This window comes from Polyodon spathula, chromosome 24 (genome assembly GCF_017654505.1).
Source record: "Polyodon spathula isolate WHYD16114869_AA chromosome 24, ASM1765450v1, whole genome shotgun sequence".
Classification (NCBI taxonomy): Eukaryota; Metazoa; Chordata; class Actinopteri; order Acipenseriformes; family Polyodontidae; genus Polyodon; species Polyodon spathula.
Genome location: NC_054557.1, coordinates 2,587,292 through 2,615,179, shown reverse-complemented (window position 1 = coordinate 2,615,179; position 27,888 = coordinate 2,587,292). Strand labels below are relative to the sequence as shown.

The following is a 27,888-nucleotide window of genomic DNA, read 5'->3' as shown; positions in this document are numbered from 1 at the left end:
TTAATCGAGATTGAAAGTGCGATCGGATTACCAAAATTTTGAAAAACCGGCCCCTGGGGAAAATTTGTGCTGTATCGTGGTCGTGAACAAACACTTTATATGAGATTTATATGAAACTCTTCTATATTAGTACAGTCAGAAACAAGTGTAAATATTGACAGTATGGGCAAAAAAAAACCCCATTAAAAAAACCCAGCCTGTTATTTCATAGGAAATGAACTACAATTCCCACAATGCCCCGCAAACTGTGACGGTAACTGTTATTTTAGGACAAGGTTCGACTATTTTCGTTACTTTAGTAAGACATATGTTGTTATGAATATGTTGCAGTTGGTATTTAAAATTATCGAGCTATTTCATGAATGAAAACTTTTGAAAATACAGTGTTTCGGTTGAAATGGAAGAAGCCGGACTCAACTAAGCAAATATTTATCAGTGATTGTATCTGTTCAATTGTATCTCATATTTTTTTTGTTTTAGTTCTGATAATATTGGGGAGCATGAAACAGTGTACAATATACACTAAACTGCGAATCAATTATGCAGCACTACGATAATACCTGAAAAATACCGAATAGCAAGTCATACATAATTTACGAACTCCCCCGGCGTGTCTGTTATTTCACACAACCAGAAATGTGACTTTGGTTTAAACCAACTGTCAAGCCAGAGGTGAGCTGCGGTATATCTGTAGACAGTGAACATTAGACTTCAATTTGTGAATAGTATTGATAATGCTATATATCCCATAGTACCTGTTACATGTTAACAATTTTAGTAATGCGTTACTGATTGTAAAATATGTATTATTTTTAAACTGGCCTACATAATATCGCCCTCTCTCGTACTCACAGAGTCGGTGTTCCCAACGTGCGGAGGAGCCGCAGTGTTGACAAGAAAAAAACTGCAGGCATGCAGGTTGCAGCTTGTAGCGCAGAGAAAGAGGGTGACAGAAGTGACTTGTCAAGCAAAAAGTACCGTGTCCTTGTTGGGGTGACTGGCAGTGTGGCAGCCCTAAAATTGCCCCAACTGGTCAGCAAACTGCTTGAAATACCCGGGGTGAGTACCAGGGAGGACGAAGTAAAGTTCATCCTAGGCCTTCGCTCGTGTTCATCCAGTTACTTTATACATTGCCTCTAGTCGTGCCTTTATGATATCCTATTTTTCTTCATTCCATATATTGTCTGGCGAATAAATTATTATTATTATTATTATTATTATTATTATTATTATTATGTATCCTATTCTTCTTGAAGGTGCAATGTCCCTCATACTCAGTAAAGCCCTCTTCAATGATAATAAATGTTGCGAAAGTTGAATGATACAGCTCTAAAAAGCATTCTCATCTACCATGCTGTTTCCCATATATAATTGGAGTGCCCTAATAATGCACTTTTATTGCATTCATTACCTGCCCCACAGTTAAGAAAGCTGTGATGACACAATAAGTTTGTGATGACATTCTAATTGGAAAAATACTGTCCACTTGACGTGTTGCTAGTTTCACATAGCAAGTTTAGCATTGATATTGGAGCAGTTTTTGTTGACAGTATTGAAAGCACAAGTCTACTTCTTGCTGTTTGAAATGTTTGTGGAGTTGTTGAGCAGCTACAGATGGTACCATTTTGGGCTGCTTAAATAAATGTGCCCTCTAAGAAAATCTGAGCGCACACTGCGACTAAGTACAGCCTTATTCTCCAAATAAGGCTTTGGACAAGTCGTTCTTAATATGAAAAAAAAAAAAAAAAAACATTCAGACAGACAGCTAAACAGACTCGAGTTCTGATATACTGAAAAACTTGTTCTTAGGAATGTCCTTGGAAAGTTGCATCACACTTGGACAAACTGTTCTGCTACTCTGTGCAAAACTGAAATGTGAAATATGGACATAAAACCACCTCCACAATAATCCTAAATATTAAGTCTCAAATGAGTCTGCAGGTCTGCTGATTATCAAGAGGACAAACAGAAATGGGGTCAAACTTTTAACCTTAACTTGTACAGCACAATTTCCCCTGGGAAATAGCTGCTGCAGATGCATGATGATTTTTTGCTATAGGTCTACTCACTTTAATTGTAAATATTGTAAATACTTAGAAGTAGGTGTGAGATACAGTACACAAGATGCAGCAGGTTGTTTTGTGTGATGCATTGACATGCCTTGTGTATTGAAGCACTGCAGTAAACAATTAAAAAAATAAATTTTATTGACAGTTTAATTTGCTTCACCTTTGCATAAAACAGCCAGTCATGAGTGCCTGAAACAATGGGTAGGGCTGATGTCACTGAAACAGTTGTGTGCTGTCCAAGTTTTATGAAATAGAAACGGTTTTGTATTATGCAAACACTAACACATGCTAAGACATTTTTTGTTTTGTTTTGTTTGTGTTTAAAAGTTACAGATAGTCCTTTTTTAATGTGACTAAAAGTATGTTATTTTTTTCACATACAAGGTAGTGCATTACCACTTTAATTACCTGTCTGAAAAAGGAACCATTACAGTTACAAGTTTAATTTACAGTATAATTGTAAATCTCAAAAAACTACTCACTTCTAAATCCTTTGTAGTTATTTTTGTATTACTTTAGTATAAATACATGTTAATTTGGATTCATATGTTGTTTTTTTTCTGACTTTATGTGAACGAAAAGACACACATTTGCCCGTTTTCCCATTGGAAATAGTGATATTTTGAAATATCACTGTCCTGGTCACAAAAGCAAAGTTTGTGGGGAATAATAGCCATTTTCTATACTTTTGAGGCACAAGCAATTAGGAAATAACACTTACTACCCAGGAACAAAAATTGTGTTACATAGTGTTATAGTAACTCTAATATAGTACGCTACTTCCCAACATTGTAGACTTCCCTTCAAGGTGATGGGGTACCAAAAAATACAATACATGATTCAAGTACAAACACAAATAATACTAGTGTTACAGGAATCTATGCACAGCTGGGAAAAAAAAAAAAAAAAAAAAAAAAAAAAAAGACTGTTTGACCGCCATGGACAACACTGGCCACATACTCGAGCTATTTAATCCTCTGCAACCAGTCTGGTTTGCATGTGCAAATGGTGTATGGTCAAAATGTAAATGAATGGGTGGGGTCCTGATAAAGTGGTCAGTGTGGCAACCCAATGGGTGTATAGTACAGAGTTAGTACCATGTTTAAGGTACAAGGAATAGTCCCAGAGACCTGCAGTAGTTTTCCTGTTGCTTGAGTAATCCAGTTACATGTCTGCACTGCATCTACAGTTTGCACTCTCTCTGTGCACATTCAGAAAACACACCAGTTTGGTTAGTGGCTCTTTGTTCCCTTCGTTGAATCTGCAGACACCTATGTGTATGTGCTGTTGATATGCAGAAAAAGACAAGCCAGTGAAGTCAGGCAGTTTTTGAATTCTGGTGTTTGTCTGCCTTAATCTGCTAGTTAATCATATTTGAAAAACAGACTTTGTTTTTAGGTGTTTGGGGGGTATTAATTGGTTTATGACACTGGATTATTTTTTATTTAGAAACACATGCATTGATAATAATATAAGGAATAAACATCATCAAAGTGTGCATAATAAGCCTGTAATCGTGTCGAGGGCTTCTGGTTGCAAGAATGACAAGTCAGAACGTTTTTCTTTCGCACACTTTCCTTTACTTGTTATAATTAGTTGTAGCCTTTTACAATGGCCTGTAGTAGCACTTGTGACCATTTCCCTTCCTTTCCCTTGTTTTTTTTTAAATGGTTTTGTTTTGCATCTGAACTTTCATTTGTTTTTGTGAAGTCCGTTTGGTTACCGTTGTGAATTGGATTTTCTTGTGTATCTTTAAATACCTGTCTGTGCTTCCCAGTTTACCACAGAGGATGTGCGGCTCAAATTCTTCTCTGTTTTGACACGTCACTGACAGGATACATTTCACCAGTGTGTTGTCGAGTAGCGACATTGGTATTTGATTCATTTTCCTGTTTTCGTATTGGCTGTAAACATTTTAAAATTGAGCTTATTCTTCAGCACGCTTTTTGTGAAACAAGCATTTATCTCTAGAGGGAGTACTATGGCAAGAAGTGTATGTGATTATCATTCCCAGTTTCTTTTTAAGTAACAGATGTTGCTGAGATGGTATTTATTTGCTAGAAGGTAACACAACTTGCTTTACAATACATACACAAGGGTTGTAGTAGTATACTGGAAGGCTTGAATCAGGAAATAGGGTTATTTATTACAACTGGTCTGAATAAGCCATTACAGCGAACTCTTGTTCCCCGATACAATGCCAGTTTAATCCCTAGACCCTCACAGCAGCTGTTGCATTGCTAATTGCATAGCAGGGTTCTCAGCATGTTTCACTGTACTGTAGTTTTACTTCTAATACAAGCCCAAAAGTTTTGAAGCAAATACAATTTCCATAAAAATGGCATGATGTTATATGGAAATGTGTTCTGACTGTGTGATTCTCTGAAAGATGTTTGCTGTTTGGTTTGTGCTACAGACCAAAGGTCATCCCCTTAACCCTTTCAGTGCATTCAAACAGAGCACACTTTACTCTCTTTTCTAATATTCCTGTGACCAGAGGTCTTGACATAAATGTACTGTTCTGGCATGATTACATTAGGGAAGAATATTGTCTTACTTGCTGTGTATCTCACACACAGTGTAGACAGTTTGCATTTGAAACCTGGTTGAATGGGTGGTGATGCATTTACCACTGCTGTTTTTGCTGAGTCATTGCTGCTGCTATTGCTGAGTAAAGAGTTAGGTATATTTAATATTGCAAGAGAGGATGCATTCACACTCATTTGCAGGCCCTGGGGCAGAATCAGTATGGAATTTCTAAACGTTCTCAACAAAGCAACAGGCCATTTAATTATCACCTGTATGCCTGATTGGGCATTGTCCTGGTGTGGGGCATGTTTCACTGGTATACCCTGGCGATCTACCGCTCTACACCAGTTACGTGAAATATTAATGACAGAATTGATTACCATCCCTCAAGCACCTTCCAACACCTTGTGGAGTCCATTCTACATTGTGTCAAGGCTGTGCAGAGACCAAACATGATATTAGGTACAGGTCCTAATAAAGTGGACAGGTAGTGTGTATCGGTATATAAAACCATTTGGACAGCCCACTTATGTCAAAAGGTGTGTTGAATCTCTAATACAAGTCCTCTAGTCAGTCAGCTCCAGTAAACCAGAATATCACCACCTTGGATTTTCTTTGCAACACCTTTGTTATCGTTACCTGTTCAGTCCTTCTCAAATATTTAAAACCACTGTTTATTTGTATTTTTTGTAATACACCAATACTCCAAGATAGTGGTAAAAGAAAAATGCACAGCTAATGAATACAATGGCAAGGCCTATGTGATTTAATTTAATAACACAGAATTTTTTTTATTATTATTATTTTGCTTTATATAAATAAGATTTATTCATGTGAATTGGGTCAAAATAAAGAGTGCTTGAAAGTAGTAAGGGTTTGTTTTAAGAGCACATGCTTCTATTTATCGTATATTAATGCAGTTCAGTATTACTTTGTTATAGTCTCTGGCCGTATCAGTGATACAGACTCCCGTCTTACTGTGGGGTCTTTTCAATTGATCCAAACATTGGCAGGAGACTTACAATACCACTGTAAGTCTGGCTTCTTAAACTATTTTTACAGAAATGCACAAACATGAACTACATGCACTGTTAGATATTTTCATAACCTTGTTTCTTAAACTAAGAATCTCAGTGTAGTGGTACTGTTTAGATCAATTGAACAGACACTGTCTTCACAGGTGGCAAACAGCTGTATGATATTATTCTCTCAATTGCTGTAAGTTCTATGAGAGGTAGTGTCCAGTTGAAATTATTTTACTGCCACATTGTTTTAACCTCTGGACATACAGTATCAATGATATAGATATCCTTTTACATGTATGCAAACCATTCACAAAATTATTTGCCCCTGTTGCCCATTATTCCGCCTGCTTGATTTGAGAGCCTGTGTTTATTGAACTAAAGCTATTGTATTGTTTTGAACACTGCTCTTCTGGTGAAGTTTTGCATTAGCTTTTCAGATTGAACAATAAGAGACCCTACCATCACTACATGTTTTGGCGATATGTGATCAAAACATGTGCAGTTCTGTTTGGATCTCAATGGGGAGTTGTAATTGTGAGACAGTGATCCACTTAGTTGGAGGTGTAATTATAATACAGACGCAGAAGGGACCTGCGAGGAACAATCTGAAGTATATTCTATGATTTTCTTGTTTGATTACGGGTCATGTGACTTTGGTTTCTTGATAAGAGACCAAAAGCTTAAAGAGTTTGCTTCATATTTGACACACAGCAGAATTGTTTTTTTTTTTTTACTTTATTATTCTAGATTCTTGTGCTGCAACTATTTTTAGTTTATAAATGTTGACAGGATCCACCAACTGATTTTTTTTACTGATACATTTCTGTAAGCTTTTGAGTTCTAATTTAACTGAAATTCATTCAAGTGTCTGAACCCTATCTTCAAAGCTTGTATGGTGGTGTGCACTATATAGAAGCGCATGCACAGTTGCAGTAAATATGTATCATGTGTCTGTGGCTGGATATATAGTTGGTAGATGAACAGCTCAGATAATGACAGGATACTAAATAGTAATTTGCCCATGAACTTGCTTTGGCTATATTTTGCTTGTGATGTGCAAAGTACTCTTTTTCTAGAGTATGACATTGCAAACTAAGTAGGATTCCCATATATGAAAAATAAAGCATTGTGTACAATTTGAAATATGGAAAACATTCTACCCTTTTTCATAAAAGATATTGCTGAAACAAATATTATTTGGGTAGTGAAAAGAAAAACTTCAAAATATCTGATACAGAAAGGAGAGTATATCACTCTTCTTTACAGTGGAATATGTGTTACAGTGGAACTTCTGAGTTACGAACTATCTGGGAATGGAGGCTGTTCGTAAGTCTGAAATATCAATAACTAGTGCACACCTGCTATCTACACCCTTAATCTGCACTACACATATTGTTATGAGGGCTCTACATTTTAGATTTTTAACTACTGGTCCCTTGGGCCACTGAGGTAGTGTTTTTACTGGCCGGGATACAATTTTACCTATAGCCCACTATCTATAGTGTTATATACTATATCTATATAGATATATATATAGGATATATATTATAGATATATATATATATAGATATATAGATATATCTATATATCTATTATATGATAATATATATAGATATATATATATAATATATACTCGGTTATATTTTTTTTATAGAGCCAAATGCCAATACTTAAGGAAAGCAGTCAGTTTGCACAGGGCTACTTCTGTGTGAAGAGCCCGACAGTATGTTGTATACTGTGTTCAAAGATACTGTGTGAACTTTGTGTTTTGTTTAATGTACATCAAGTAAACTGCTTCAACTTAGTGGTATTTGAGCATAGACTGCTTGTTTCAAGTCCTCCCACAACATCTCAATGGAGTTTAGGTCTGGACTTTGACTAGGCCATTTCAAAACTTTAAATTTCTTGTTCTTCAACCGTTCTGATATAGACTTGCTTGTGTGTTTCGGATCATTGTCTTGCTGCATGACCCAGCTGTGCTTCAGCTTCTGCTCACGGACAGATGGCCTGACATTCTCCTGTAGAATTCTCTGATACAGAGCAGAATTCATGGTTCCTTCAATGATGGCAAGTCGTCCAGGTCCTGATGCAGCAAAGCATCCCCAAATCTTTGACCGTTGGTATGAGGTTCTTGCTGTGGAATGTAGTGTTTGGTTTTCACCAGACATAACAGGGCCCATGTTGGCCAAAAAGTTCCACCTTTGACTCATCTGTCCACAGAACATTGCTCCAGAACTCTTGAGGATCATCCAGGTGCTTTTTGGTAAACTTGAGACGAGCACTCATGTTCTTCTTAGTGAGCAGTGGTTTCTGCCTTGCTGCTCTGCCATGAATCCCATTTTTGCGCAGTGTCTTTCTGATGGTGGAGTCACTGACCTTAGCTTAGGTGAGAGAGGCCTGCAGATCCCTGGATGTTGTTTTAGGGTTCTTTGTGATTTGCTGGACGATTTTACGCCTTGCTCTTGGATAGATTTTGGCAAAAGGCAACTCCTGGGAAGATTCACTACTGTCCCAAACTTTCTCCATTTGGACAGTATGGCTCTGGCTGTAGTTTGGTGGAGCCCCAGAGCCTTAGAAATGGCTTTGTAACCCTTTCCAGACTGATAGGCATCAACAACTTTTCCCGGAGGTCTTCAGGAATTTATTTTGATCATGGCATGATGTGCCTCTAGAACCTGTGTGCTGACAACTTCACTCTGATGGTAAGGGCCAAAGTTAGTCAGATTTATATTGGGCAGGGCTGGCCCAAATCAGGCCTGATTGTTAACCAAAGTATTCAAACAGCTGACCCTAAATATCCCTTTAATTGGGTTGAGTTAACTAGGGAGGCAATAAGTTTTTCATACCTGAAGATTGCATATTTGGTTACCTTGTACACCAGACAAATGAAAGAAGCACCAAACGTTGGTAACATTTTTTCTGTCAGACTCCCTCTATATACTACTACAACCCACAAAAAGATCTGACCACTGTGCAGAATCAGACAGGGGGCAAATTTCATGGCACTGCATATATATATATATATATATATATATATATATATATATATATATATATATATATATATAACTCACTTGGTTCGTTGCCCCTTTAATTCAGACGCAGGACACCAGAAATGGAGTTTAAGCGCTTACGCGCTATTTTTAATACACCAAATAAAACACAAACAGAAATCACCATACTTTACTTTTGACTGCTCGGAGACAGAGCACACCTTCTGTCTTTCTCTACTCAGCAGTTCAGAGCATTTTAGCTGCCTCTCTTAAATACCCTGCACCTGGTTTTAATTTAACAATAGCTACCAGGTGCAGGGGATAATTAATAATAAAGCAATTAACAAAAATATGCATACGCACATGTTTTTTGCAGGGAGAATATTAACACTCTCCCTGCTGTATTACACATCCTCCCCCACAAGTGTGCAACACTGATCGGCCATTCCAAGACCACCCCCTCCCCTAAAACAACCACCCACCCTCAAGTCCATAAATGTCAATTTTCGCTCTGTTCCACGGGCGGGCTTGAGGGTGGGTCGGTCCTTCCGGCGCTTCTAAGAAGGGACCGTGAACTGGCGACACGGGACCCCACTGGGATGACAGGCCTGACCGAAGCGACGGCCGAGAAACAGGAGGATGAAGTAGTGGGCAGAAATCTTCACCTGGGGACCGGCTCAGCGATGTCCGATCACCCAGGGGGAGTGAAGCAGCGAACAAGGGGAGCACCAGCGACGTCTGGCAGTAGCCCAGCGACATCTGGGTGATCGGGAAGAGCGGAGCAGGGAACCAGGGGCAGAGCTGTGGCCAATGTTGCAGACTCCTGGGCTCCAGGTCCAGCGCAGGGAGGTCTAGGAAGACCAGCAGGGTGTCCAGGAGCAAGGGGCAAGGGACCGACCTAACGAGCACCGGATCCTTTTCCGGGGTTATGGGCTGGAGCTGTGGTGGAGGTGCGGTGTTCACCTCCTCTGGCTCCAGGACGGTCTCTTCCTCCTGTTCTCCCTGCATCAGCTCCTCTGGTGCAGGCGGCTCTGGGGCTTCTCTCGCAGGCACTGCCGACAACGCATCTTCTGCCTGCTCCCAGTTTTGGAGCAGCAGCTCCAATTCTGTTGGCTCCCGCTCCCTTCTTTCCAGCGGAGCCCATCCCGACTCTCAGCTCTCTCTCCCATCTCATAGTCTGCTCTTTTTGAGTAGCAGTATTGCTTTTAATCCTCTTGATCAACTCTTCTATGCTCTCCATTTCTTTTCCGGTCGTAGGGGCGCCCACACACACTGCCACCATATGTAATTGATCCCGCAACTCACACGGTTCGTTGCCCCTTTAATTCAGACCCAGGACACCAGAAATGGAGTTTAAGCGCTTACGTGCTATTTTTAATACACCAAATAAAACACAAACAGAAATAAACAAAACAAACACCTAGCTCTTTCTTGAGCACTAACTACTACACTCAGGAACCTAACTAACTCACAGGACGCTAAGCCGTTTACTTGTCACACAATCACAAATCACCATACTTTTGACTGCTCAGAAACAGAGCACACCTTCTGTCTTCCTCTACTCAGGAGTTCAGAGCAGTTTAGCTGCCTCTTAAATACCCTGCACCTGATTTTAATTTAATAATAGCTACCAGGTGCAGGGGATAATTAATAATAAAGTAATTAACTAAAATGTGCATACGCACATGTTTTTTGCAGAGAGGATATTAACCCCCTCCTTGCTGTATTACTATATATATATATATATATATATATATATATATATATATATATATATATATATATATATATATATATATATATACACACACTGTTCTGTCACAATGGTTTTTAATTTCCGTATGTTTCTAATGTGTACAGTAATTGAAGAGAGCTCACGTCTCTCCATGTCGACCGCATGCTTGTCTCATGTGTGATCACCTCAATAACAAGGCAATACGCAGGCAGAAATGTGTTCCTCTTGTTGCTGTAAACAGAAGCTGCCCATGTGACCAGGCCTTTAAGCCAAAGACTTGCTTGTTCTGTTAGATTCAGCTTTATCCCTGGTAAAGCTGCCATGTTTAAATGTGTTTGTGAGCATGGTAACTACCTCCTCTAAACTACAGGGCAAATTTATATGTTCAATTAAAAATATAAAACTTTACAATTTGGGAATAAACAGTACTTAACAGAAACTACTAAACAGTACATATTACACTGTTTTGGTAAGGTAGAAGTAAAAAATAGGTTATTTGCACACAGGTGTTTCTGAGAAAAAGCAGGTTGCGTAGAGGATTTATATTGGACCAGCACACCCTCCATAAAATGAAGGAGTGATTGTACAGTACTTGTTAGCCTATTTGTTTTTGTATGGGTCTCTTGATATATCGCGGCCGTCGATATATAGCAGATTTATATTAGACCCCAACACCTGAGATATATTGAGTGGGTGTACTGTTATTTATCACCTTTTCCAGTAGCATCTTCGTGAGTGTTGTGTTTCTTTGTATTGTCTGTTAGTAACTGTCTGTGTTTATTGAACCACCAGACAGCTAACACGTATCCAGAGCTGTCGCCTTGGGCCAGAACAAGCCAGATCATCACTGCACCAATAGTCGTGAAGTAACATTTTTTATCACCCACCACAAGCACAACCGCACGCACCCAGGACTGGTGTTACATTGAGGAAATAATGTAACACCAGTCCTGGAAATAAAAATGTGCATTATAAATATCATATGGGAGATACTGACATTGGAGAAGGAATCTATGAAAAAGACCTAGGAGTTTTGTTTGATACATTGTGAAAAGTGTTTAAATTTAAATCAAGGGAAGTAATGTTTGTGGAAAACAGAGGTAGTACTGTATTCGATTTGGTAGCGGAGAGATCTTTCAGTGACAAAATTCTGATATACTTACAAACACCTGGAAATTGTATTCATCCATTATTTTATTAAAGAATATTTATTTATTGCTACATTTTTGCTATATTTATTGCTATATTTACTGCTATATTCTGATTCACTGGTTACAGTGAGTTTAACTGGGGGCCCCTGGGTTCAGGCCCCACGTGCCTGTGTGTTAATCCGCCCCCTGCTTCCAGCCCCAGGGTGTTTGAATGACCTGCCAGTTTATTCTACCTACAACACAGCTAGCTTCCTTTGGTGACAGGGTCTGTTGCATTCCATGCAGCTTTAAACTCATTCTTTTAAAGAATTCACATCTTGTTAGGTCACAGCTCATTACTTTTCTGTTTTATATACAGTATCTTTTAACTGCCTCTTATGAACATCTTTATTGTTTAGCTGGCTGAGTTGCTCATTAAAGTCACTGTCACGTTATAACCTATTAAAGGAATGTCCTGTGAAAGCCATATTCGCCCATAATTTAAATATTCATTAAGATATTTGTTCGTTTTCAGAAATTAATAAAAGCAATTATAGTGCCCAGAACGCAGGCAGAGACAGCATAGCAGCAGGGGCTGGGGCGGGGGGGGGGGGGTGCGTGGGCCCTTTGCACACACACAACAAACAAATATCGTGTCTGTGCGACTTGCATTTATTTTATAGCAAGACGTTACGCTGTGTAACAGGTTAAAGTAGTAAAGAATGCATTGTGTAGGCCTTACTTTACTCATGTAAATTAACTACAAAACAAAGGAAGCCAAATGGCAGTTCAAGTTAAACGTTGTTTTGTTTATTCCCAAAAGAAACAGTACATAAAGTTGATGCCGGATTTTATTTATTTTTTACTTTGTTCATTCCTTGTCATTGCTGTTTCTTCACAGTAAACAGTGGTCATAGACTCATTTTCTAAGGTAATAACATGAGGCTTCCTCGCAACAAAAAATATATAATATGTACAATCCATATAAAAATCACTGCACAACATTTCCAGCAAGTTTAAGCAAGGCATTTCAGAATGATGTGCTTGCCTTTTTTTTTCGTCCCATGAGATTCTGACTCGCTCTACAGCAGCACAACACGTTTTTGAACCTTAATCTTGTTTGTTTACTCAATAGCTGCTGTGTTGATCCTGTGTTTCTATTTTTTTTGTTTTGTTTTTTAATATATTAAATCTCACATCACACAGAGCTCTTTTTCAGTTGCTATTTTTTAAACTGTCGCACAACTTCTGGTGAGGTGGTAAATAAGTGCAAGGTATTTTTTTTTTTTCATTTCTAGCGAATACGAACAGCTGATTTTTGTATCCGAATAATTGTCAAAAATATTAGTTTGTACATTCGGATATTTGTCCCAGCACAAAAACCACAATAGTAACAGTATTTCGTGTTTTTCACTTAAGTATATAGAAAACTACAAAGTGATATGTAATGCAATATAATGTACCATTATTCAGCAGGTTTCATTCGACTTTATGAAGCATTAGTTAATTCTATAGGGTAAAGCAAAACTTTTGACTATAGATCTATATATCTATCAATCACACAGACACAGCCCACAAACAGGAATCAAGCCTTTGGGCAATCCAAAGTGAATTTATTTTTTATTTTTATTTAAAGGCACATTAAGCGTTTAAAAATGTAACCTGGGCATGCACAGTTCAATCAACTCAACAGCCCCCAAGTAAGAGCACTATTATGAAAATTCCAAAACCCAACAGACCCTGTCAGTCATCAGTCTGTGAACTTTGGTGTGCCCGTGGCTGTATGCTTTACATAGTGCGGTATAAGTGAAGGATATAAAACAGTAAAACAATAAAAGATAATGTTTTGTTGCTGACAGTGACACTGAAGTCTGTTGAACAGGATGCATAGGATACTACTATATTGTGTGATTGAGTCTAGTGAGCTTAAATGGATCTGTAATCAATAAAAGTAGCCAAATGTGGATGTGGTTAAGTGGATACAGGTACAGGAGTGATACAGTGTGTTATGGAACAAACAAGGAGAGTTGTAATCCAGTTGGAAATATCATTTTATTTATATTTTAGTCTGGCGACCAAATAATAAGACCACGGGAATATATAACAATGTATATTGTGCAGCGTAAATAACAGTGGGTTACAGTCCCAAATAATAAACACAAATATCTGCCCCACATTAATACTAACATGGTCACCAGTCCTGGGTGTGTTAAGTAGTGCTCGTGGTGGGTGATACTGTTTATTTTGTAACAAACGTGCAGTGCTGTTCTGGGTTAGCGACAACTCCGGAATCGCTGTTTAGCTGTCTAGTAATACACAACAAGACAATTACAGACAAGCAAAACAAAACACTTACAAATGTCTTTTTTCTATTTCTCACAGGGTCTATCACAGTCCTTACAGTTCAATAGCTTTAAACCAAGCGAAGGAACAGATAACGATTCTCTGTCTCCATTTATGCTGTCACACACGACTCCTTGGTAAACAAGTGCAACCGCCTCTCCAATCTGCGGCTGCCACATCATTTCCCTTCCGGGTCAATGCGTTCTTGCAACTGAGTCTTGCCTCCTTCCAGGCTGGCTGACTTCCCTTGAACCCTGGGAATGAACTAGCCCGTCCAAAGAACTCTGTTATACCTGCTTAGCGCCTTCACAGATCGGGAGGGAGATTTACAGCCAAGAATCATTATATTTCTGTCACAGTGCATTAAAAAAGAAAGTTATTTAGTTTAAGTACAATAGTAATATTGACTTGCTAATGCTTACATGTTATACTAGTATTATTATTTGTGCCAGCAATATGCATGTGACAGGGTCTTCCTCGAGCCACGCGTGTGGGTCGCCGCTGTTCAAGCATACAGAGAGACAGACATGGTGTTGAAACGCTGGCACAGGCGCGCAGGATTTATTAACAAAAACATAAAACGAAAGTAAAATAAATACAAATGGTCATGTGACGTTACCAACAATGGTAACGCACAGAGGACTGCTACAGCAAGCTGTACAAAAAAATAATGCAAAATAAAACAGCACAAAAAACTATCAAAATAAAGTAATGGCGTGCGCTACTCCCTAAGACATGGAGGTCCCGCTTTATACACCTCGCTCACTATACATTAGTGGGATTTACAATCCCTGAACTAATCTTTTCTGTTCAATCATAAACAAACCCCGACTTCCAACTTCTAGCAGGGCCATCGGCGGTTTCGCTTCTGATCCCGGGTCACTGTCATGGCGATCAGGATTACGCAGCCAGGTCTCCATGTCCGGGTAGAGTGGACGATCTTTTGCCCGTTGTCCGTGGCTTTGCAGCAGCCCCGAGGTGTCTCCCGCGGATGTTTTTAAACTGATGGACACTCGGTCGAGACCCGCCCACGTGCTGATTGAGGACCAGCACAGCCAATCACTTGCTGCCCTTCCCTCAACCAAGCATAGCAGGCAGCAAGTCTCAATCGAGTGCCCATCTGTAAACAATAATACAATCAAACTAATCAAGTCCCAAAACGACACAAAATAAACCCATTCCCACATATAAACCACACCAACACTAATTTACCACTGTGCAGGGCAATCGCACTGCCACATACCTCCCTCCTTAGGATGAGCCCTAAGGTTTCATCCGACAACACCATTCACTTATTTAATTTTATTTATTTATTTTTTATTAACACACTACATATGGGTGGGTGGGAGGGAACATTCGAGCCCAGCCAGCCTCAACCAACCACCAGACAGCTAACTGGCTCCAGTGTTATCACCACAGTATCGTCAATATAATTTATCACCATTATTATCTCGATAATTTATCATTACCATCACTATTATTATTTCCTATCACCATAATTTATACAATAATCTACTAACAATCTACTAACATGCAACAATTAACACACCAACAATTATTAACCCCCAGGGCTTCTATAAGGGGGCGCCCATTCAACCCCGCTTACCCCCTAAACCCAGTGTCCCTTCTCGGGACACCTCTCTGGAGGATTGCCCCGCCTCCTACTGAGACGATCCCCCACAAACGACAGGTCCTCCTTCGCTGACGCTCGGCAGGCAGTTCCTCCCGCTGGCGTCCGGGCAGGCAGTCTCTCCTCCTCCCTCGCCAGCTTCCAGGAGCGGAACTCCTCCTTCTGTAGCTCTCAGGGACGGACCCTCCTCTGCCTCTCTGGTGTTCGGGTGGGATGTCTCGGCTCCTTCACAGTTCCTTTAAGGACAGCGGCTCCATCCCTCTCCTTCAGCAGCCCCTCAGGGTTACCTGCGGTCTGCCCTTGTCCCCCCCCAAAAAAATTTCAGGGGTTTGCTCCTCCTGTCTCTCTGTAGCCATCTAGCCTTGCTTCGGCAGGATGCAGCGGAATCCACTTCCGACACCATATGTGACAGGGTCTTCCTCGAGTCACGCGTGTGGGTCGCCGCTGTTCAAGCATACAGAGAGACAGACGTGGTGTTGAAACGCCGGCACAGGCGCGCAGGATTTAACAAAAACATAAAACGAAAGTAAAATGGCGAAATTACAAATGGTCATGCTGATTGAGGACCAGCACAGCCACTGTGCAGGGCAATCGCACTGCCGCAATGCATTTTAAAATTTTACAGAAATGTGAATGGTTTTCAGTTTTAATAGGATACATTGACTTCTGCATCAGAACAATTTAAGAGTTTCATCACAATTGAATCAGCAGTTCTGTAGCGAAATGTAAAACAAAGGCAGTATCAATAGAAGTACAAAATAAAATGTGCAGCACACATGGATAAGGCAGTGTAGTTAAAACAGAAAGCAAAATAATGAACTGCAACAGGGTCTTAAATGGTCTTCATTGTGGGACCTGAGGCCAACTTTGCAAGAGGTAACACAGTAGTTAGATTAAACCCACAGGGTTTAATTACCATTTCAGTAACTTTTGAATCAGTGGTGCTGAGGATGAGTTACAAAGTGTAGTCTCTTAAAAGCAAAACAGGGGAATGTTTGTGTCTGATTGTTTGGAATGTCAAGATGTATTTGTTTATTTGATTTTCTCTTGTTTGTATGTTTTTAATGATTGATTTAATTGCATTTTTTTACTGAGTGTAATAAAGTAACATTTAAAAGTAAATCAAACAATAATCATTCTGATACCATTTCAGAGAAACACATTGAATAATTTGTAGTAATGCTGTGAAAAGAAAGCACCGATGAGCAAATGTTGCAAGTTGCATTGTTTTTGCTTTCATTCTGAAATATTGGGTTTACCTTCCAGTAAGTACCCTCAGCCATTTTTCACCGTTTTTTGATACCGCACGCAGGTAGATAAGATTAAATGATCAATTATTTTTTAATCGATCAGAGCCCACAGGTGTGACTAATCATGAGAGAAAGAGAAAATGAGAATGAGAGAATTAATTAATATATTGTGTTTCCTTTCAGGTTGAAGTGCGAGTCATCACCACTGATCATGGCAAACATTTTTACAACCCAGCAGATATTCAAGTTCCTATCTACAGCGACAAGGATGAGTGGGAGGTACTGTATAAACTAAAGACCCTTCTGGTGAAACTGTTATTCCACTGTTACCTACACATACCTTCACATATACAAAACGTGGAGAACACCTGCAATATGTATCACACAGTTCAGGCTGCCCCCAGCATGACTGTTGTATTTGTAAATGTAAATGAAGAAGTAATCCACCTCCTTGTAAAGCACAGAGATGTTCTGCATTCCATCAGAAATTTTAAACAGCTTGCATCTATCGCTGTCCTGGCTGCTGACAGTCGTCCTTCCTTCTGCCTTCTTTTGACAGGGTGGCTTGTTTTCTGTTCAGGCCCTTTGTGTACATGTCAGGGATATGAGATTCAGTTTAATTTCCAAAACATTTTAACTGTAGGATTGTAACCAATGAAAAACCGTCATGAGAAGCTTTTGGGTTTTTATGGTGCACTGCTATATTAATGAGGATGATAAAATTGCTGTGTGTCTAAACCTGTTATCGTTCCATGCAAAAGTTATGAACGTTTAAACCCCCAAAAGTGGTATGTATGTATGTATGTATTTATTTATTTATTTATGTTAGTTAAATATTGCTGGAATGAATAGTCTTGTTTAAAATAATTTTTCAGATGTTTTATTATACAGTACCAATACATCAGTGTCTGTCTGCAATGAAATTCTACTCTGTAGTATTCTCCCAAATGTAGCGCTACTGCCCTTGATCCTGCTTGTTTCCTGGATTCTCTCTATTCCTGTGCAGTTGTGGAAACAGCGTTCAGATCCTGTCCTGCACATTGAGCTGAGACGCTGGGCCAACCTCCTGGTTATTGCACCTCTGGATGCCAACACTCTGGGCAAGCTGGCAAATGGGATCTGTGACAACCTCCTGGTAAAGTAACACACTCCTGAGACATATGCATCATGCAGCACAACTAACAAGCATACATGCACTGCGAGAAAGAGGCAAGAAGAGTGTGCAGCATTCTGATACACCCTTTAACCAAATTAACAAGCATACATGCACTACGAGAAAGAGGAAAGACTAACATGCTGCATTCAGGATTGCAAGTTCAGATTTCAGTAGACTGGCACCTTCTATATGATAGGAGGCGAAGGTGAAGGCACACAGTCCATGGCTGCACAAATGAATGGGACAAAGTAGGATTTTCAGTTCTGATTGTACGATACTTAGTTTGAAAAATTAACATAGTATCTAGCATTAATCCTGCCGCTTCAGCATGCACAAAAAGCCATTTGGGAGTAGAAATTGGAAATCAATCAACAAATAAAATGCATTACATCACCTTGGGCCCATATTAAAAAGATCATTACACACAAAGCAAAACAATTTCAATTACTGCTAGCTTGCAAACATACTTGGTTGCTTATGTTAATGAAGCCAATAACATCTTAAATGTAATCAGTTCCTAAAAGGAACCTAACAGAATATTCTTTATTTATTATTGTTACAAAAATCAAGCCTGCTGCACTGTGTTCATGCAATACACTCTGATTGACATTTGCTACAAACCTTTCACCAACGGCAGAAACGCTCCATTAAAACGTTATCATTCGGCTAAAACAATGCGATTTCCTACAGACATTCTGGTTTATTACAAGGTGTAAAGGATAATTAATAAAAAATAAAATTTAAAATCTGAACCGAAGAAACTAGCTTACCTTACTTTATGATTTCCTGTTTCTTTTTGAAGCAAACTTGACGATGACATTGTTCTAAGGGAAACTTGGTTTCCACAGATTCATCTCTGTCTCCAGAGCCTGTAGGCATTGGCACCTTGCCTCTAAGCCTGTTGAAGCTATCTCTATTGAGGCTATGCGGGCAATACTATGTGTAGCTTTAATTTGAACACACTGGTTGTTTTCGTAAGCAGAAGTGCCGATTTTGAACGTTAGAAGCAATTGTTTCATGCTTTATTACACGCCTCACTTGCTTCACCTGCCGTGGTGCCACAAATATTTTAATCAGTAAAAAAACAGTCTTTTTTATTTTGTCAAACAGCAAAGTCAACTTTATTTCCATCTGTGACTTTTTGAAAATCAAAGATTAACTTTTGTTATTCAACTTGATACCTTAGAAATGAAAACCTGACACAAACACGGTCGATTAACTTTGGCATACTGTCTGTGAAGCATTTATTAACAAATTAGCTAAACTTCTCTGGCTGATTCTGTTCCCAAGATGTTGCGGGAGTTAAATAATTTGCCAATGACACATATAGTTTTTAAAAGTTACATTATTGATTTTTAGCAGGAGTGTAACGGAAAATCCAGTGCCAGTAACTTGTTTGTTCAGTTGTTCGTCCTGGGAACTGTCCTCCTGAGGGAATGCTTCCTGGAGCACAACCTTATTCTCTCCACTAATAGGTGGAAGCTTGAGTTGGTGGATTGTGGGATTAGTAGCACAGGCTGGGAAATCATAAAATAGGAGCAGAAACACAAACTATACAATTTAGATATATGTGTTGTTCCTAAGATTAACAGGTGATTAATCGCGCCCCTGGTTACATTGTCACTGAGCATTGCCATGTGTACATAGCAGGCAAAGTTAAACATAAATCACCTAAGTAATACTGCATGCAACAAAAATCATGCTCCAGATAAAAATAAAAAGGGGACCCTTAATCGCTAATCATGTCTGTCCATCTGTTTGTCATACACATGGTGAAGATGATAACTGCCTTGAATCTGCACCCATCTTCATCAAAAGTGTTATCATATATTGCTAGCATCCTTTAAACTGTGTTACATTTTGCTATAATCCAATAAACTCTCATTAAATTATTATGAGGGCCCCGTGCATTGCTGATGTTGTGATTATGGCTTGTTTCTTACAGACGTGTGTGGTGCGAGCCTGGGATCTCAAGAGACCCCTCCTTTTTTGTCCAGCAATGAACACTGCAATGTGGGAGCATCCGCTTACAGGCATGCAGATAGGCATACTGAAAAGGTTTGGATACCTTGAGGTTCCTTGCATCACAAAGAAGCTTGTCTGTGGGGATGAAGGTACGTTTTAAATCTCAATTGTCTCGGCCAATCAGGTTCTGTCTACAATATTGAGACTCATCTTAAATGGAAACAAGCAGCCTCAGCAATCGAGTCCAAAATGTTGAAAATGTCCTCTCGCACACAAACATACACAGTGAAACCTGCTTACTGTCAATGTTGAAAGTGTCTTCTCACACACAAACATATACAGTGAACCCTGCTTACTGTCAATTTTGAAAATGTCCTGTCACACACAAACATTGACAGTAAGCAGGTTTCACTGTATATGTTTGTGTGTGAGAAGACACTTTCAACATTGACAGTAAGCAGGTTTCATTGTATATGTTGAAAATGTCCTGTCACACACAAACATATACAGTGAAACCTGCTTACTGTCAATGTTGAAAATGTCTTCTCACACACAAACATATACAGTGAAACCTGTTTACAGTCAATGTTGAAAATGTCCTGTCACACACAAACATATACAGTGAAACCTGCTTACAGTCAGTGTTGAAAATGTCCTGTCACACACAAACATATACAGTGAAACCTGTTTACAGTCAATGTTGAAAATGTCCTGTCACACACAAACATATACAGTGAAACCTGCTTAGTCAATGTTGAAAATGTCCTGTCACACACAAACATATACAGTGTCAATGTTGAAAATGTCCTGTCACACACAAACATATACAGTGAAACCTGCTTACAGTCAATGTTGAAAATGTCCTGTCACACACAAACATATACAGTGAAACCTGCTTACAGTCAATGTTGAAAATGTCCTGTCACACACAAACATATACAGTGAAACCTGCTTACTGTCAATGTTGAAAATGTCCTGTCACACACAAACATATACAGTGAAACCTGCTTACAGTCAATGTTGAAAATGTCCTGTCACACACAAACATATACAGTGAAACCTGCTTACAGTCAATGTTGAAAATGTCCTGTCACACACAAACATATACAGTGAAACCTGCTTACAGTCAGTGTTGAAAATGTCCTGTCACACACAAACATATACAGTGAAACCTGTTTACAGTCAATGTTGAAAATGTCCTGTCACACACAAACATATACAGTGAAACCTGCTTACTGTCAATGTTGAAAATGTCCTGTCACACACAAACATATACAGTGAAACCTGCTTACAGTCAGTGTTGAAAATGTCCTGTCACACACAAACATATACAGTGAAACCTGCTTGCTGCCAATCTGGTCGCACTCATTGAAATGCCCGGCCAGAATATAATGGGAGTCAGTGAAAACAAGCTCCTGGTAATATCACTTTGGTTGTTGTCACACTCTGCTTAATAGCAGTCAAATTTCTGAGCCATGCAGCTGTTTGCACCACACTTAATATCATTTGAAACTGTATACCGCACACTGCATGACAAGTCCATGTTTTTCGCAAATATGAAATAGCACATATTAAAACAAAATGCAACATATAAAATGAAATAAAACAAAAAATCATTAATTCAAGAATGACATTTTTAAATTGGGAGGTTTATACAAAAAATATTTTAAATAAATTATGTTGGTGTTTTTTTTATAATCATTGGTACCCATGAATGCCTTTTTGCCAAGTAATTGGTGAGCTTCTCGACTCTGCGTAGTGTCACCATTTCTGCCCAGTCCCTTTGCAGTGATATTAAGTGGTGCTGTGTTCGGATATCCCTTCAAGATTCAGACAAGTATTGGAATATTCGTTCAATTGCACATTAAGTTCATGAAATAGTATCTGCTTATATCCACTACTTTACTGATATTTATAAATGTTGTTTACAAATATATATATATATATATATTTAATCAAAATAATTAATTGTTCTAATATAACTATACTTCTGTAACTATAGGGGTCAAATATAAAAGATACGACATTGTGTCCCACATTTTTTTTTTCTATATGAAAACTTGTCGTGTTTTGTTCGTCCGTCACTTCCAGTTAAGATGCCTCAAAGTTAATACAGTGAAGATAACCTCTACCTTGATTGGGGTGAAAAAAAAATAAACGACTATTGGGTTTAATGTACACCGACAAATGGTTTAATTTTGTATTTGAACAGTTACAAATTTGCTGATCAATACATTGGCTGTTTACAAATTAAATACATAACTTGTCATGTTTATTGCTGCATCGTGATATTAATATATATATATATATATATATATATATATATATATATATATATATATATATATATATATATATATATATATATATATATATATAATGAGCTATTTTTCCACCTGTTAATTAGAAACTGCTTTGCAAAAAATCGGGCAAGTTGGTAAATTGGTGCAAGGCGAAACACATGGTGATACGTATATCTCAGTTCCTTGTCGTCATTACCTGTCTTTAGTTAAGTGCCCTTGTCTTCGGCTAGGGACACAGTCACCTTTACAACGTCTGTTAGCAGATTATGTACCACTGCTGTCCTATTTGCTAAACTGGGAAATTACCACCTAAGACAGATGGGTTCTTTCTGTCATATGCAGGGGATACTCTAGTGAATTCCAATGCTATCTAGAATTTTCCTGGGTGTGAATTAGTTTTTTTGTTTTACTCACAGTTTTTTCTAGTTCCAAAGAGAGATGGCGGGATCACTTTTAAGTTTCCATCAAAAAAAGGCTTGCAGCTCAGGGAGTAGCTACTGGTTAAATACATTAAACTTTGTTGAATTGGAAGTTTTAGAGGGCAAGGATATTCTGTTAAAAAAAGTCTTTACAACAGTGTTGACTTGTTTAAATCACGAGGGGGTTGCTCCCCTGAACTGTAATAAAGTATTGGAAATATTGGAATGGATCGATGCTGTCAAGGACAGGACCATGCAATGCATATTCTTTTTCTTTTAGTGGTGCCCCCTATGTAATTTGCTCATATCACTGGCTCTACATTTGGTTTGGTTTCACGGTGGATGGATATTGGTTCCTTACCTTAAAGGGAACAAGCTACTGCAACACCTTGAGTACATTTTCACAGAACAACCTGGAATATATTAGAAAGTCACTTGCAACCAAGGCCCAGAACCCTAATAGGTCATATTACCCATAAAAACACACTTTTAGTGTGCCTCAATTAACAGCAGCTAACTCTAGTTGTCTATGATGCATCAATAGTTTTCACATCATTGGCTCCTCTTGTATAATGATGGCTTGCACTGGCTTTATTAAATCCCTGCTCTGTTCATAGAGAGCGTCTGTGAAGAAAGAGACAACCACCTTTCTAGAACAGTCATGACTAGAATCCCTGGATTGCCTCATGCCTTAACAATCACATTCTGTTTTGGAAAACATTCAGAAATTTCCATGACAAAGTTGCTAGGTCCATTGCACAATTTGCATGGCCTTTACATATATTTGCTTGTGTGTGTGTGTGTTTTTTTTTTTTTTTTTCCTTTTGCTTGTAAAATCTGGACCAGTCAGAACTTGCTTATTATTTTTCTATGCAAAGCAAGCAAAGATAGAGCACGCTGATGCCATTCCCAACCTGCATACAGCAAGTTTAATTATCCACTTTGTTTAAAACTGATAGAGAACATTGTATTTTCTTTAATAAAACCATATTTACTTGTTTTTTTTTTCAATTAAGGAATCTATCTGGATGTATTGTATCAAACACCAAAAACAAACAAAACCAGTCTCTATTTCTATCACTAAAATTCAGCCACACCTAACAGTGGAAATCCATACAATCAAAATCACACGTGTGCAAATAGGTGATTGATCATTTTGAAACTATGAAATATGTATGCACGGTGGTTTAGAAATAATAAATAATACCATTAAAAAATCTATTCAATATCATTATTTTTCTTTTACTTTAATTTTTATTTTTGCATTTCTGAGTCGTTTTGCATACCCTCTTACATTTAGAAGTACCCTCAGGGGTAGGGTATCCCTGGTTAAAACCCCCTGCTGTATATGGTGTACCGTTGCAAAGGCTTTGAGAACAGTGTTTGCTAATTACTATGGATATCTGGCTAATTGAGCCAAGGCTGCAACCAGAGATCATGTGATTCTGTCCCTGGAGTGTTTGTGCGTGATTCTGGACAATTGTGGAGCTGTCTGAGTAAGGTCTGCCAGTAGTCATAGTTGATCTCCCAACACAGTAAGTACCCAGCCTGTATAGTTAAGCCTCCCTTGTCGAGTGGCTGTTTATATGAGCATATAGTGCAGTGATACACCACCCCTGCGCCTGAGAGCCTTTCCAGGCCTTTGCTTGCAATATTCTGCAATCCTGAGCAATGTAAACCAGATCCAAGAAGGCAGGAAGTTAAGTCCATCCCCATAAGGTAAACCATGTGTTTCTGCCTTTTAATGGCCTGAATGCCAGAATGTAAACTTTGGTATTGAAGGGTTAAAATGAACATTCATGTTGGTTTTGTGTAAAAGAGTAAAAGGGAGAACATATAGCAAAGTATTGGTGTGACCAACTACACACACTGGACTGTATAAGAGACTGTATACTGTGAACCAACTTAAATAACTACAAAACTGAAAAGCACATTTTTCAGAATCTAGAGACGTGGCAGTCACTGGTATATTCTGTGGGAAATATCAGTGAGATAAAATTAGAACACCCTATTATCAAATAATATTTTGTTCTCTAGTATGTGGTCTAGTATGGTGAAAATCTGTCCTGGGAGATGTCCAGGAGAAGGGTCCAAAATACGGGAGACTCGTGGTCAATATGGGAGAATTGACAGGTCTGGAGAGTACAGGAGAGTAATTTTGAGATATGGCGGACCATTTTCTGTATACCATAAGGCATACAACGCTTTGCTGAGATACATATATAAACTACAGTGCCTATAGAAAGTCTACACCCCTTTTCAAAATGTTCACCTTTTGTTGCCTTATAGCCTGGAATTAAAATGCATTAAAATTGTTTTTGTTTTTCATTTATGTACACATCCTACTCCACAACTTTCAAGTGAAGAAATTAACCTATAAATTTGTAAAAAAAATTATTTAAAAATAAAAACTGAAATAGCTTTATTAGATAAGTGTCCCCCGCCCTTGTAATAGCAATCCTAAATTAGCTCAGGTGTAACCAATCACCTTCAAAATGACACACCAAGTTAAGTGACTATGGTAAAGTGGTGAGTATGTGCAGGTGAGTGCAGTGCAGAGCAGATTAATCACACAGACAATGATTCACAGCTGCAAGGGTGTTTATTAATGATTATAATGTCCACAGCCTCATGGCAAAACCTGTAAACAATAATGATGGAATGGGTACAGCGGCGTGTGTCATGTCTGTTTGTAAATCACATGGGTTTGACCCGAAACCAAAAGTTCAGTCGTTTCTCACCCACACAAAACACAGAACAGTTGCTACAGTGCGTGAATTAAGTGCTTGTGGTTCCTTAGTGAAAAGTGAGTGGTAATATCTGGGTTTGATGCTGGCCTGCGGCTGCAGCTTCAGATCGTATTAGTAATCTTGAAACAGACAATACAAACAAACAGATTTATAAGACAAAACTAACAAACACTCATGGTTTCTTTCACAAATAACTGGGACTCCTTCTAGGTTTGTGCTAACCATATACAAAGGAAAAGATCACTTTCACTACGCCGCCTAGTTATACCCTCGCTCATGACCCCTAGGTTAACGAGCGCATCAGCTCCTCCAATCCTCGGATGCCACGCCGTCTGCGGTCCAAGTCAGTGAACTTGGGTGCCATAGCTCAGCCAAATGACCAACTTCCACCTACCCTCAGGAATAAATTGCCATGCCATTTAGTTAAAGGTACTCCGTTCCTTTTACATAGTGCCCTCACAGGTCAGGAAGGAGATATAACACCAAGAATCGTCGGATCTCTGTCACAGTGGCCTCCACCTGTGCTAAATTGTAGTGATTCACATGATTTCAGGAAACATTCATCAGTTCCTTTAAGTTCCCTCTGCTGGGTATTGCATTGCAAAGCAAAGACTCAACCATGAGCACCAAGGTGCTTTCAAAAGAACTCCGGGACAAAGTTGTTAAAAGGCACAGATCAAGGGATAGATATAAAAAAGTATCAAAGGCCTTGAATATCCCTTGGAGCATGGTCAAGACGATTAATAAGAAGTGGAAGGAGTATGGCACCAACGTTCAAGGGGGTGTAGACTAAATGTAGACACATTTGAGTTCCTTGAACCGTCTGCATCTCCAGATTCTGCCTGTAAGAGGTTCTCCCAGTTCAGGTAATATTGAGCAATTATTTTGAAATGGTTAAAGCTCGTCTGACTAATATAATCTATATAGGGGTATATTTGCAATAACTGTGTTGTTTTTTTACTATCATAACCATGATAACTTTTAATCACGTGTAACTTTACCATTGTTCAAGACTATATTTAAAATTGATATTTAATAATTCCTATTAAATAACTATGATTGAATAATACAAGTCTTAGAATATTTGATATAACTAAATAAATAATACCACAACTCCACAGTATTTAGAGTAAACAGTAAAGTGTCAGTATTCACATAACTCCAGGTATGATCTTCACATATCTCTAGGTCTTGCTCAGACCATGGTTTGGCATGTGCTATCCAGTCAGTAAAGGGTTTATGGTTTATGTTCCGACAGGTAAATAAAATATGTGTTAGATTATATCACCATTAATGGGGATGTTGGAACATTTTATTTAGATGTAAATACATTTTTGGTTTTAGAATGCAACTCACAGAATGGGTTAAAGATTAAATCAGATTCTGGTTAAATTACGACTTAGACAGTAAGTTGATGAAGATATTTTTGGTCACTTTGTCCTTGTTAGGACAAGGCTGACCTCCAAGGCATTTTGAAATGGGTGTTGGTCTGTCCTTTAATGTCCAATTCTAACATGAAAGGCATTTGTTAGAGGTACCAAGATATTGTTAAACATGTTTACAAACTAGAAATAAAACAGGTTTTCTTAGGAATCTAGCTGCAAAGAGAAACTGGATTGAACCAGATGCTTTGATGCTTGTTAAAACAAATGGACAATTAACCAAGTGTTAAGAGATTTGTGTCTTTTTCTGATTGGTTTAAAGAAAAATCATGATGTCACTGAGAGACTGCGTTTAAACTGAAAGTACTGAAATGTTCTTTGTATTGCTCTGCTCCGTGCTTGGAAAGAGGATACCTGCAAACTGTTGTCACCATGTAACCTTTAAGATGTCTGGTTGTAACTTTGCAACTCAGAACTTTTATCTTCCATAAACTACACTTATCTGGACTCAACTTCTCTTTCCTTTCTTTTATTTCTTATCTCAACATGGGAGAAATGCATTTCCTAGATCTCTACTTCTTTTCAGACAAATTGCCTCAGTCAAAATCTTTTGTCTTATTGCAGGTAAAGGAGCCATGGCAGAGGTTTTAACGATTGTAGAGGCCGTCAAGGAATGTGTGCAATTGGCTCCCACTTCCTGAGATACACCCATGGATTTTGGGGTTATTTTAACTCAGCCTTTGGAGATATTGGAAGTGCCTGACCGTAACCATTCTGGACGGTTGTGTACAAGAAGATATTCAGTGCCAGTCCCTGAAGTGTTTTCGGTATAATTCTGAATCTTGATTGAGGAGCACGAGACCTTCAAGAGCTGGTTTTACACCTGATGTTTGAGGCAGGTCATATCTACAATAAAATACAGCGCTGCTGTACACCACCCAAACCATCCTGCACACTGGGTGTTGAAAGACTTGACTTGCTTTGTTTCCACATTTCCTAAAATTTCAAACACATAGTGAATGTTGTATTCTATTATTTTTATTAAATAGAAACATTGTATTGAATTACACGAGAAAAAAAAAAATGTCTATTTTATTTTTAAGTTCAGCCTTTAGTCAATACATTACAGAGAACCAGAGATGGCAAAGCTTGCTTCGTTGGGTGTACATTAATTCCCCCCCCCCCCCCCCCCCTCCCCCCTTGCTGCCA

General features: G+C 38.6%; 1 protein-coding gene across 1 annotated transcript; it reads left to right on the top strand.

Annotated features, from left to right (window-relative positions):
* Positions 1-612: 612 nt before the first annotated feature.
* ppcdc (phosphopantothenoylcysteine decarboxylase) lies at positions 613-27,888 on the top strand. The gene is made up of 6 exons (XM_041226936.1): positions 613-672; positions 855-1,059; positions 16,888-16,983; positions 17,711-17,839; positions 19,806-19,974; positions 27,304-27,888. Exons 2-6 carry the CDS (start codon positions 913-915, stop codon positions 27,378-27,380), a joined length of 618 nt encoding a protein of 205 aa, XP_041082870.1. The 5' UTR covers positions 613-672; positions 855-912; the 3' UTR covers positions 27,381-27,888.